General features: G+C 49.8%; 6 protein-coding genes across 6 annotated transcripts; 5 read left to right on the top strand and 1 right to left on the bottom strand.

Annotated features, from left to right (window-relative positions):
* Positions 1-827: 827 nt before the first annotated feature.
* Positions 828-1,714, top strand: BDZ99DRAFT_528332 (uncharacterized protein; the record flags this gene model as incomplete). The annotated part of the gene is made up of 2 exons (XM_033726363.1): positions 828-1,101; positions 1,131-1,714. The coding sequence occupies 2 exons, from the start codon at positions 828-830 to the stop codon at positions 1,712-1,714; spliced, it is 858 nt and encodes a 285-aa protein (XP_033568571.1).
* A 296-nt stretch (positions 1,715-2,010) lies between these two features.
* Positions 2,011-2,923, top strand: BDZ99DRAFT_469595 (uncharacterized protein). Its single transcript, XM_033721536.1, has one exon. The coding sequence runs from the start codon at positions 2,251-2,253 to the stop codon at positions 2,671-2,673; it is 423 nt and encodes a 140-aa protein (XP_033568570.1). The 5' UTR covers positions 2,011-2,250; the 3' UTR covers positions 2,674-2,923.
* Positions 2,924-3,781: 858 nt separating this feature from the next.
* BDZ99DRAFT_483632 (uncharacterized protein) lies at positions 3,782-5,203 on the top strand (the record flags this gene model as incomplete). The annotated part of the gene is made up of 3 exons (XM_033722585.1): positions 3,782-4,086; positions 4,137-4,287; positions 4,325-5,203. 3 exons carry the CDS (start codon positions 3,782-3,784, stop codon positions 5,201-5,203), a joined length of 1,335 nt encoding a protein of 444 aa, XP_033568569.1.
* A 1,056-nt stretch (positions 5,204-6,259) lies between these two features.
* Positions 6,260-8,866, top strand: BDZ99DRAFT_403053 (uncharacterized protein; the record flags this gene model as incomplete). The annotated part of the gene is made up of 3 exons (XM_033716320.1): positions 6,260-7,485; positions 7,534-8,453; positions 8,505-8,866. The coding sequence occupies 3 exons, from the start codon at positions 6,260-6,262 to the stop codon at positions 8,864-8,866; spliced, it is 2,508 nt and encodes an 835-aa protein (XP_033568568.1).
* Positions 8,867-8,947: 81 nt separating this feature from the next.
* Positions 8,948-9,832, top strand: BDZ99DRAFT_219869 (uncharacterized protein). Its single transcript, XM_033713428.1, has one exon. The coding sequence runs from the start codon at positions 9,029-9,031 to the stop codon at positions 9,587-9,589; it is 561 nt and encodes a 186-aa protein (XP_033568567.1). The 5' UTR covers positions 8,948-9,028; the 3' UTR covers positions 9,590-9,832.
* Positions 9,833-10,999, bottom strand: BDZ99DRAFT_553116 (uncharacterized protein). Its single transcript, XM_033727079.1, has 2 exons — positions 10,773-10,999; positions 9,833-10,537 (listed from the first exon to the last, which is right to left on the bottom strand). Exons 1-2 carry the CDS (start codon positions 10,923-10,925, stop codon positions 10,076-10,078), a joined length of 615 nt encoding a protein of 204 aa, XP_033568566.1. The 5' UTR covers positions 10,926-10,999; the 3' UTR covers positions 9,833-10,075.
* Positions 11,000-11,955: the final 956 nt, after the last annotated feature.

Here is an 11,955-nt window from a genome sequence, read left to right as displayed (position 1 = left end):
TATGGACTTGTGAGGCCAACGTGAATGCGGAGGAGGCGGGCTTCGCGGAGAACGGCTTCGGAGCCGAACTAAGCGAGCACTTAGATGCATATGGTGCCTGCCAGAGCATCATGTCCGCCGTGATAATTAGCATTGAGATAGTCGAGATTGCGAAGTCGGGATGATGGCGATAACTGCGTTCTGGAAAGGAGTTTGGTGCTGAGGTGGCCAAGTGCCAGCCACCCAGCCACGTGCCAGCTTGTCGGAACGTGCATGGACTCCCGAATTTTTAAGCCATCACTGCCACGCGAGGCGCAGAACTGCCGCCTTGGCGATCTCTCGCATCTCTCAACCATAACACTCAGCACCTCCACTTCCAACACTCACACGCAAACTTCCAAGTCACGTCCTGCGCAGAGGCATTGACACTTGGGTGATTGTTCAATATTTTTTGGGGCTAGACTCTATACTACTAGCTACTAGTCCCTTTATCAGCTGGATAGCTCCACTTAATTTTATATGCCCCCGATTATATTAGGTACCCTTATATATATAGCCTCTATGCCTTCCGCGAAAACAAGAACAATTCCTCTTGTCTACACCGTCGAAAAGACATCTCGACACAACCTCACAAATACGTTAACACCTCCTCAATCCGGAAATAACTCCTAGGTCATCGCAATGGAGACCTACCATGACGACTATCCGCCTCCAAAACGCGTCAAAAAGCAGAATGGATATCCTAAGCACGTCGATTTGCATTCAAAGAAGCCAGGAAGCGAATCCGCCAGCAGCGAGCCTCCGACAGAGCCGGTACATCATCAAGTAATCCTACCGTCTTCATCGTAATGCACGAAACACACTACTTCTATGACTCTCCTATGAACGTAATCGATGCTGTTGGAGTCTTCGCAACTCTCGAAACGGCGAACGCAAAGGTCATGGATGCCTTTCAGGAACATTACGGCGATGTTATGGATCTGAACGAAGACAACTTTGCTGAGGACGAAGATGGCCCTGATGTCAACGAAGTAAAGTGGGGGATCGACAAACTCGGTGCACTGTCGCTCGAATACGAAGATGGCGGAGATGGAGACGCTTTCAAATTTTATATCCTGAGGCGTGAACTGCAGGACTGATTTTTTGACTAGCCAGAAGATACATGGATTTACGCAGATCTGCCGCCGTGACGATCGATGAGGTCACTTTTCAACCTCGACACTCTGCACCACCTCCAACATTTATACAAACTTCCGAAGCCATCTTCTGTATCGACCTCACATCTATTGAAATGGCTCCTCAACGCCAAAGTAGCAGCAGTCCAATCATCGCAGGAGACTATCCCCAATACGTCAAAACCGCATGTGAGGCCGCCGGGAGGGCCGCCCGTCAGCGACAAGCTTCTTCCGTGGCTTGTACATCATCAAGCAATCCTCCGGTGTTCATCATAATGCACGAGGCACAATTCCACTATAGAAGCGAGGATAACAGCACCGACATTGAGGCTATTTGCGGAAACATCGACACTGCCAATGCCAAAGTCATGGAAATGTTTCAAAAACACCACGACGGTGTTGTGGAGGAGGACAACTTCTTTGGAGAGGGAGTAGGCGCTGATCTTAATGAAGTAACGTGGAAGATTGATAGTTCTGGCGCTCTATCGCTAGAATACGCAGATGGGGCGGAGGGTGATGTCTTTAAAGTCTATATCGAGACACATGAACTACTCATGTGATTCTTCGGCGCTTGTCCGTCATGGGAGAGATGTCTGCTAGAGGTCCCAGAAAGGCTTCTATTTTGGTCCGCGCGTCTTGAAGAAACGGAGCATTGTGCCCGCATTCAATTTCTGCAGCGATTTTGTAGCGCTCATTAGAGTCCCAAACGGGTACCTTTGTACGTGCGAAACTCGTATCACGGTATACAATCGAAGAGAAGCGAATGGAGAAATTCATTTTAACGCCACCCGTCGCGTATTGCAACAGGGAATGTACGTCCCTTTTCGGTATTCAATTTCCGCCAAAGTCGAGCCTTCATTACTAAGCCTCTACCAAGGCTACGTTGAATTGTGTTCCAAGGTTGTGGCTCACCCAATTTGGTTAAAAAGGGGTACAGTACTTTCCGTAGACTCGCTGGCATCCCTCCACCTGTCCTCAACATCCTCAATTTCCTCGAATTCCCCGCCATTCAAGACAAAAGATTATCGCAAGCCTCTCACATATCATCAGCTGCAGATATCTGACGAACCTCTCGACGCCAGCATATATTCTCGCAATGCAGAGAGACGAATATGTCCAGGGAGACTATCCCCAATACCTCAAAGACGCAGTCGAGGCAGCTGGCAGAAACGTCAGTCAGCAGCAGGCCTCCGCAACAAACGCACCAACAAGGAACTCCCCTATGTTCGTTGTAATGCACGAAGAACGTTACGTGTACAGCTCCGATTGCAACGAAAACAAGATTATTGGTGTATTCGCAACCGTCGAGGTGGCCAATTCGAAGATCATGGAGTTCTTCAAAAAAGGGCATCCTGATGTTGTGGAAGAGGACAATTTTGTTCAGGGAGCCGAGGACCCAGGCCTGAATCAAGTGACTTGGGGAATCGACGAGCTTGGTGCAGTGTCGCTGGAATATACCGATGGTGGAGATGGCGATTTCTTCAGGGTCGACATCAAGAAGCAAGTGCTGCAGAATTGAAACCTCAGCTGCTCTTGTTGAGGGCTCCGCAAACATCGGAGTAATGAGAGAGGTGGTGCGACCAAACCGGTAGCAGCAGAGAGTTATGGAGAGAGTACTGAAGGCATCATGGAGGCCCAGAATGATCCCGAGGAAAGGGAATGTGTAAGGCTGAGTGATGGGGGCGCGTTGATTGACAAAACTAGTGGCATAAGTCCTCGAGATGAGCATATCGAGCATATCGAGCATATCAATAGCAATGATTTGGAAGCTACTAGCCTATCTCGACGACAATGGTTGTCAAACCTCATCGCGCTCTGCTGCGTTAATTTCTAGGCCGCCGCGAACTCCGCCCGAGTGATGGCTACGGAGCTGAAGCATGCATTATATGCTGCGTGCTCTGTGGGCAATCGAGTACTCGTACACCGTAGCTGATTCGTGTTTGTCAAGCTTCAGCTTCTGAACCCATGCAGCGGTCCGAATGCTCCATTCTCTTGATTGAGTCTAGACTCGAGCTACTTTACTTGTAGTCTTGTAGCCCTAAGAAAGCACCCTCTACCTCAGTAACTTCCACCAGTACCTGTTTACTTTGTACCGCAACGCAATTCACCTCAGGCCATCCAAACGTTGAGGCGCCTACGCAGCCGGCTGAGTCAGCTCACACGGATAGGAAAACGATGTGAAGATTCCGAGGGCGTAAAGTACTGTGATACTAGACAACAAACAATGTTTCGATACTGTGTCATGATCCAACGTAGGTCGTTGGCTTAAAGCCGAATTAGTCAGCTAGCGTCCGGACGTCACCTTGTGTTTGGGCTTCGCCTCCTGTCTTTTCTAACACAACACCCAAGAACGAACACCCCCTCTAATACAAAGAAGTTATCTCTTTTATGCCAAGATTGCATGAGCAGCCGCGTCAGCTGGCTTGAAATCCGAGTCATTTTAGCCTCAGTCGGCGAATCCTAGTCGTGCTAGTGTTGATGACGCGTCCTAAGCGGCCACTGCATGTCACTGCCCTTTATAGGTAATGGCCCAGCCCAAAAGACTCTCTACATCCAACAACCAACAACGACTTTCAGGTTTGCGCGCCAATATTTTCTGTCGCTTACTATCTCTTATCACCAACCTGATGACTTCTTCGAAATCCTTTGATGGCTTTGGCCGGGACGAGGTAGTGTCTGAATTAGAACTAGAATCCCTGCTGTTAGATGAAAGAGTTGGTGAGCGAGATGCCGACATAGACTCTCATATCAGCTCTAAATTCCGCCGGTCGAAGCATGCTCGTAATTGGGGCCGAAAACTAAGGATTCCCGTGGCACGAAAGAGTATCGGAGTACCGATATGTCGAACTGCAAGGAGGCAGAACTGTACTAGAAGAGGGCTGAGATACCTAATCTTCATACTTGCAGTTGCCGCTGGAACCTATATTGGCCTGTAAGTGTGTCTCAGTGCTCTGAAACAGGTACAACACTCACATCCAAAAGTTTCGTATTTACTGTCCTCCCATGGCTCAGCCCGGACCCCTTCGATGATGCCTTTGAACCTTTTCGCCAGCACTCCGATCGAATCTCTGTTGACTCTCCCTATTATCCTACACACTACATCCAAAGTGTGCTGCCTGTGGCAAGTTTTAATGTATCTGCTTCATCCTTAATTGAACTAATTATCGTAGCCGTGCCATTCGCACAACGATTACTGGCGCCGAACGCCCCTGTACGCGGCCTTGGGTTCTGGCTGCATCAGTGTTGAAGCCGATGTATGGTACTTTGAAAATGACCGACGAGAGCCAGAGTTGTTTGTGGGACACACTACTGCAACTCTGAGTGATAACGCGACCCTTCGAACCATGTACATCGATCCGCTGATAACCGTCATCGAGCGTATGAATGCACCCAACAAAATTGCGGGGCCAAGCGCCACCCCTCATGGCGTTTTCTACCAAGACCCGGACCAGGCGTTGACTCTTCTGATCGACTTCAAGACTGACGGCGTCGACACATTTCTTCAGGTCCAAGAGCAGCTTGCTCCTCTCCGAGGTCGCGGCTGGCTTACGACCTGGAATGGCACCACCCGAACCGAAGGATTGGTTACTATCGTGGCTACCGGGAACGCGCCTTTCGACCTCCTTGTTGCCAACACAACCTATCGAGATATCTTCTACGACGCTCCTCTCGATGCGCTCGAAGATGCCTCTGATCGCGACCCACAGCCAGGGGATCCACATGGCTTCTCACCATACGGGTTTAAATACAACCCATCCAACTCGCATCTAGCGTCCGCGCCTTTCATCCGCGCTCTTGGTGTCAATAAAGTTACCTTTTCGGCTCCACACATCTGGGGCCCTCCACTCTCCGAAGAGCAAGCTCTCATAATACGCCAGCAAATATCGAATGCACGCACCCGGGGTCTAGTTCCTCGGTATTGGGGTACACCGCGGTGGCCACGAGCCTTACGAGACAGAGTCTGGGAAGTGTTGTATGATGAGGGAATTGGACTGTTGAATGTGGATGACTTGAGAGCTGCGAGGAAGGGCCATTGGGGTGGCAAGTAAAGTGTCGAAGGTGTGCCTGCAGAAAGCAAGCCACTGAGCATGTGTCCCGTGCTTCGACAGTACTGGGTTGTAACATTTGGAGGTGATCAGATATGGCAGTGCATGTACTTCAGAAGATGGGAAGCGTAATTGGGGATTAGCTGCGAAACCTACTGAAGGCATACTGTGGTTCGCTGGGTTAGTGTAACGGCAACGCACTCTCCGGAGTAGGAATTAAGAGTTGTGATCACCGGCTGCGCTATTCCCTGTGATTGTAACTATAGGAGTAAATTAGAAACGTTATACCCTCTTTATCAGACGTCCTATTACCCATCGTTTCTAGCGACCTTCTACAACGTGCCGGCGAGCTGGCTAGGTCGTAAATATCAAATATAGCAAACATAGAAAACATACAAAGAAAGGCATAATAAGTGCAGTTGGCAACAGAAAGTTTTGAAGGCAGTTCTATTAGACTCAGGGTCCAGTGGGGCGAATTCCACTCTTTCTAGGATGAATCCGGGCTTGGTATATTGCCTAGATCAGGCAAGTCCGAGAAGGACTGAAGGCAAAACCATTGAACACAGGGAGTATACCTTGGCAGCTACCTTGGCATGATAGAACTTAATGATGAAGCAGTCTAGCAAAGTCACGCAGGACTATTTTACAGTTGGGCGCAATTTTGAGGCCCTGAGTATTAGTGCTAGGACCAATCACAGCTCGACCGTATTGGGAGAGCATTGGTGAGGCTGAAGAAAGGTAACTTAGAGAGGATTAGACTAGAAACGATATCAGGAGCGTTCTAAAGCGAACCTTTCGAAGCCAGCCAAATAACCCTTTTAAAATCATTCACTATGGCCACTATACAAGTTCTTATAAAGTAGAGATGAGCTTCAAGGATGTCCCGTGGGGTGCAGGGGCTTGACTACCCCGGATTGTGGCTCTGGTGCCAAGCAAAACCTTCAAGGGACCTCGGTTCCTTTCACATGCCATGATACGTGCGGACCACGAGGTCTACAACACCGCAACCTCCGTCTCTCTTCCTCCTCTTCTTCCTGTCCTGCTAAAAGATGCGTTATCATGGCCGCCCAATCTACCCTCCGGCATAGCGAGGACCCTCTACGTGCCCTCTTTGCCCACTACTCCGGCATCCTACGATCACGCGTCAAACATGCCTCCAAAGTCACCAAGCTCCTCTCCACCCTCGCCCTCCTAGTTTCTATAATTGGTGCCGGATATGGAGGGAGCAACTGGTGGAAGAACCGGCGGAAAGAGAAGGAAACAGGTCGACGGCTGCTACGCCGTAACTCTGGTGTAAGAGGCAAAGACGGTTCCCGGACTATATACGTCCCGTACCGCGATGCCACCTCGAAGGTCACCATTCATCCGACAAAACCTACCACTTTCGATGCGCATCGACGACTCTTCCTGCAACCTCCGCGTGCTGCAGGCTTAGGTGACGGAACTGCACCGCAAGTTCCGCCGCCGCAGACGAAGCCGGGATTGAACCTCGCCTTCCTCCACCAGTTCCTAAGCCTCCTCAATATCATGATACCGAGATGGAGTAGTAAAGAGACGGGGCTGCTGCTGAGTCATGGCGTCTTTTTGATGCTGCGGACATACCTCTCGCTGGTTGTTGCTCGCCTAGATGGTGAGATAGTCCGGGATTTGGTGGCAGGCAACGGCAAAGCCTTCCTCTGGGGCATTGTGAAATGGTGTGGCATCGGCAGCTTTGCATCTTACACAAACGCCATGATCAAGTTCCTGCAATCGAAAGTCTCGATTGCGTTCCGGACTAGGCTTACACGGTACATTCACGATCTATACTTGAATGACCATTTGAACTACTACAAACTCAACAATCTGGACGGAGGGATCGGGCAAGGCGCGGATCAGTTCATCACGCAGGATCTGACACTCTTCTGTCAATCCGCTGCATCGCTTTATTCGTCACTGGGGAAGCCATTCGTCGATCTATGCGTTTTCAATTACCAACTATATCTATCACTCGGTCCAATCGCGTTGACTGGACTCGTCGCAAACTATTTCCTGACCGCAACTATTCTTCGGAGACTCTCTCCGCCTTTTGGGAAGCTAAAGGCTGTAGAGGGGCGACGCGAGGGCGACTTCCGAGCACTGCATTCTCGTCTTATCGCAAATGCTGAAGAGGTAGCTTTCTACGGTGGAGATCAGATGGAAAGGCACTTCTTAGACAAGGGATTCCGAGAGCTCAAACATTGGATGGAGGGCATATACAGCTTGAAGATCCGATACAACATGCTGGAGGATTTTGTTCTCAAATACAGGTTCGTACTGTCAGATCTTACAATGTGCATTGGACTAACAATCCGCAGCTGGTCGGCATTTGGCTACTTCATAACATCCCTGCCTGTATTTTTACCCGCGTGGGGCGGTGTTGCAAAGGCTTTAGAGTCAGTTGACATTGGAGAAAAACAAGGCCGCGAAAGAAACAGAATGAAGGACTTCATCACCAACAAGCGACTAATGCTTTCACTGGCTGATGCTGGTGGCCGTATGATGTATTCGATCAAGGATCTTTCGGAGCTAGCTGGCTACACTTCGCGCGTGTATACTTTGACCAGCACTCTACATCGTGTCCATGCCGACGCCTACTTCCCTCCTCCCGGCTCGCGTCCCGAACTATACTCTCTTTCCGACATCCAAGGCACTATTCACAAAGGCTTCGATGGCGTCAGGCTTGAACACGTTCCTGTCGTGGCCCCTAGCTTGTATCCGATGGGTGGAGACGAACTCATCGAATCACTCTCGTTCATCGTTCATACAGGTGAACATCTTCTTATCACCGGCCCGAATGGCGTCGGTAAAAGTGCTGTTTCGCGAATTGTTGCAGGATTGTGGCCGACTTACCGAGGCCTCGTGAGCCGACCTCGATCTGTGGGTACAGATGGCATCATGTTTCTCCCTCAACGCCCTTATCTAAGTACCGGAACTTTAAGAGATCAGGTCATCTATCCTCATACCGAGATAGATATGAAGGATGCGCAAAGGCGCGACTTCGAGCTAAGCGGCGTGCTTGAAGAAGCTCGATTAGGCTATCTTCCTGATCGTGAGGGAGGCTGGGACACCAGGAAAGACTGGAAAGACGTCTTGAGCGGAGGCGAGAAGCAACGCATGGGCATTGCTCGACTTTTGTATCATGAGCCACGGTACGCTTTCGTAGATGAGGGTACCAGTGCTGTCAGCAGCGATGTTGAAGGTCTGCTCTACGAACGGGCGAAAGCAAAGGGCATCAGTAAGTTCGACTTTTCTCTAACTTGCTTCGAGAATACTAACACAGGATTAGCCCTGATCACGATATCTACACGCGCATCACTAAAACGCTACCACACATACACATTGACCCTCGGCATAGGCGAGACAGGCGAGGAATGGGACTTGCAACGTATCGGTACCGAAAGTGAAAAGTCATCAGTGGAGAAAGAGTTGGCTGAATTGCGCGAGAGACTTGCAAAGGTCGAAGAGTGGAAGCAAAGAAGACAGGAAATCGAAGACGAGCTAAACAAGGTGTGGGTCGAAGGCGGCGAGGCGCTACCTCCACCTCCGTATGCCGAAAACTCACAGGATGAGGACGAAATCTCTCCCAGGACAACTCCTAACGATGAAAACGCTCCTTCGATCGAACACATCGAGGCGGTTGAGGAATAGTGAGATGCCAAATACCCCAAATATAAAGTCAGACATTAACGAACGTCGTCGCAAATTAGTGCGTTGTCATGCCCGCATGGTATCGACGCTTGAAAAGATTTGGGCCGGTCACGCAGAAAAACAACTCGGAAATAGACCAAAGACAAAATCAGAACGTAATAAATGTCCGCGACAACTCAAGCCACGTACCTCGTACCATGCCAGCGTAGTATCAAAGCCTTCTCAAAGCTACTCAGGCTCGGCGGAATGCAATTTCTTCGGCCTCTCCCAAGTGTCGCACGTGGCAAACTTCCAGTATTCGGAATTCCAGTGGGTGAATACATGCATCATCACCAATTTTGCCGCCTTCGGCGCCGGTGGGAATGCAGCATGCATACCATTCTCGTGTGTAACGTCGTGCTTGCAAAAGAAGAGCGGCAGTCGCACCACGCCAGACTTGTCCCCGATGAAGCTCTTGCACTCGCCCTACTACACGCGGGGCGATTGGAGGTAGATGCTGTTGAAGCTACGGACGATGCAATTGTGCACGAGCGCCATGCTGGAAGCCACATTGGTGAGCTGGTCTGTCGCGCCGGTTTGGAAGAGAGGCGTTGGAAGGAGGGCGAGGGAACCGGTGACAGCCCAGTTGTATTACGTTTTCGGTTCGTTGGGCATATTGTGGTTCCCTTTTCGCGTTTCGGATTTGTTGGTAGGGTAGACGTTGAAGCTCAACTCAATACGTAGGATAATTTTATATCAATTAGAAGATGGAACTAAACTGCACTGCTTTGCAATCTCCTCATGCAACCTGCCCAATGGATCCATCTGTCGCTGACATTGAACTGTCTTATGTATCAGCGATATGGTTGTCGGTGCCGTTGCAACAGAAAGAGAGCAAAACGGGGAAGTAGGTGAGTCAGTCGTAGGAGCAGTGCCAGGGGTATTGGGCGAAATTTCTTCCGCACTTGGTTCCAATAGTCTATCCTCTACTGGCCAGGAAGGTGAGTTGACTAGAAGTTGTAGTTGAAAGGTGACAATGGGAAGTGAGAAGGTGGAAGGGGATCCAGAGCGTGGTTTCCTGAGCTATACTCTAAGTTCGTCAAGGAATGCAGAATGCCTTAATTCTCCTCGCCGCCATCCGCATCGTGGTTGTCCTCCTCATTAGAGCGTAGGCGACGGCAAATAGAAGCCAAGTTCGCTCTTTACCGGTAGTGGCTTCGTACGAATCCATCAGATTAGGTATTTCGTATCCGGGGTGTCCTCTGGAGCCCATGGAACCCCATTGATCTCGTCGATTGTTGCCTGGTTAGCGAGGAACCAGAAGAAGTTGACAGGCCATATCTTCCTTGCCTTCAGACAACGGCTGATAGACCTCTGATCGAACAAGTCTGGGACTTGGATGCTGAAGGTGCATTTCTTCGCCGTGTCTTTTCCGCGCTTCAGCTCCAGCATCCACTGCGACATCTCCTCGAATTCTTGGTAACTCATCTTTTGATTGGCTGCCACTTCTGGGCCGTAATTGAAGACAGGATAGAAATTGATCCCGAAGTACATCACAAACTTGACGTGCAGTAAAGGGAGCTCTTGACATAGAAGAGCTGCCTTCCGTGATGCCGCCGATATGGTTCCCAAGTCTGGGACAAAGTCGTTGTCAAGGTGCTCCAACAACACCACGTTTCGTACGAATTGACGCTGTTCTGACGTTAGGTCTTCTATGAACCAGAGAAATCTCGTAGAAAAGGCGCCATATACTCCGGCAGCTATTCGGCGAAGCCCCAAAGTGAATCTGATTGAACCTTCAGAGAGAGATGTCGGTTTTCCTCATGTACAGCCTTGCAAGTGTAGCTAATCGCCAAATCAAGAGATTCCTCTTTGTCCCAGTCGTGCATGCCCCAGAGTTTTAGCGTGGTCTCGTCGAATTGCAGACCCTTCGGTTTGTAGAAAACATAGCCGTAAATCTCATCGCGAAGCTCGCGAGGAAGCCGGAAAAGCGGGAAGTCCTTGATGGAATCTGGTAGCTCTTCGCATTGTGGGAGAATGAGTCCGAGTTCGAGACACCGGCAACGCGTGTGGGAGCCATAGCTGAAGGGCTGTGTGGGGTTAAAGCAGATGACAATTGGAAGGGTGGTGTTAAGGAGGTGGTTGTGGTGGATGAGAAAGTGGTAGGTTTAAAGGAGCTGCTAATAAATACCAAAGCGCTCGGCAGAAGTGAGGATGTCACCGCGACTTCGCTTACAGCGGGTTCCGTTCACCCCTTGATAAAAGCGTGTGCACGGACCTGGAGTAATGAAGCTTCTGTGTATGAAAGTCAACCCGCTCTCGGTGGTGGCTTGGCGACTTTTCTGACTATCTTGACCATCTTGACCATCTTGAACGATGGCAATCTATAGTACCGAGACATAAGTCTGAGCACTCCTTGCAACTGCTTGGGGTACCTCGATGGGCGTTTGAAACTCCAAAAACGACACGAAGGCCAACGTAAGGAAAATTAGACTACCTTCTGACGTAGCTGATGCCTGCTATATAGGGTGCTCCTTGCAGCGGTATCGAGCGAGCAAGAGTGGAGTCGGAGCAGTGATGTATTCGTGTGCCCGAACTTGTAACCTAGTACTGTATATCATTCGGATTCTTGAAAACGTCTTGAAGGGCCCATGACAGTGGTAAGCAAGAAATTTACATATACCTCCTGCGAGATGTTGTCGATCCCGCACAGCTATCCAATCTAAGAGCAAAAAGATAATTCTGCGTTTTATTGTATACCAAACCTCAAACAACTACCTAAGAGACTCACGACCCACCGTGTCAAGCCTCATACTCCCACACCATTTCCCACTTCTGCTCGCGTACCTCTACGCTTATAGGATGTGTGTAGTTGTAATCCTCTTTTTGGAATGTTTCCCTCCCTTGGCCATAGACATGACAGATTCGCCACATTCGATTCACGGTAATATCGAGTACAGGCCCCGAATGGAGGTGCTCCATTGCCTTTAACCCAAGATACATTTCTTCAACTAATCTGGGATTCAAGATGGTCTTCAGTGGCCTCATTGTCTCGACTACTGTCTCGACGTTGAAAGTCTCGATCCACAGGTGTGCTGCTTCCAGTATAT

The sequence above is a fragment of the Mytilinidion resinicola genome (assembly GCF_010093595.1).
Source record: "Mytilinidion resinicola strain CBS 304.34 unplaced genomic scaffold BDZ99scaffold_38, whole genome shotgun sequence".
NCBI classification, from domain to species: Eukaryota; Fungi; Ascomycota; class Dothideomycetes; order Mytilinidiales; family Mytilinidiaceae; genus Mytilinidion; species Mytilinidion resinicola.
Note: the sequence above shows the minus strand (reverse complement) of the source record. Positions and strands in the feature narration are given on the sequence as shown.

Excerpts from the sequence above, each read along its gene's own strand:
- BDZ99DRAFT_553116 (XM_033727079.1), bottom strand. The coding sequence starts at position 10,925 with ATGGCTCCCACACGCGTTGCCGGTGTCTCGAACTCGGACTCATTCTCC. Across the intron at positions 10,538-10,772 it reads TGTTTTCTACAAACCGAAGG|CGTCAATTCGTACGAAACGT; the intron begins GTCTGCAATTCG and ends ACGTCAGAACAG.
- BDZ99DRAFT_469595 (XM_033721536.1), top strand. The coding sequence starts at position 2,251 with ATGCAGAGAGACGAATATGTCCAGGGAGACTATCCCCAATACCTCAAA.
- BDZ99DRAFT_219869 (XM_033713428.1), top strand. The coding sequence starts at position 9,029 with ATGTCCGCGACAACTCAAGCCACGTACCTCGTACCATGCCAGCGTAGT.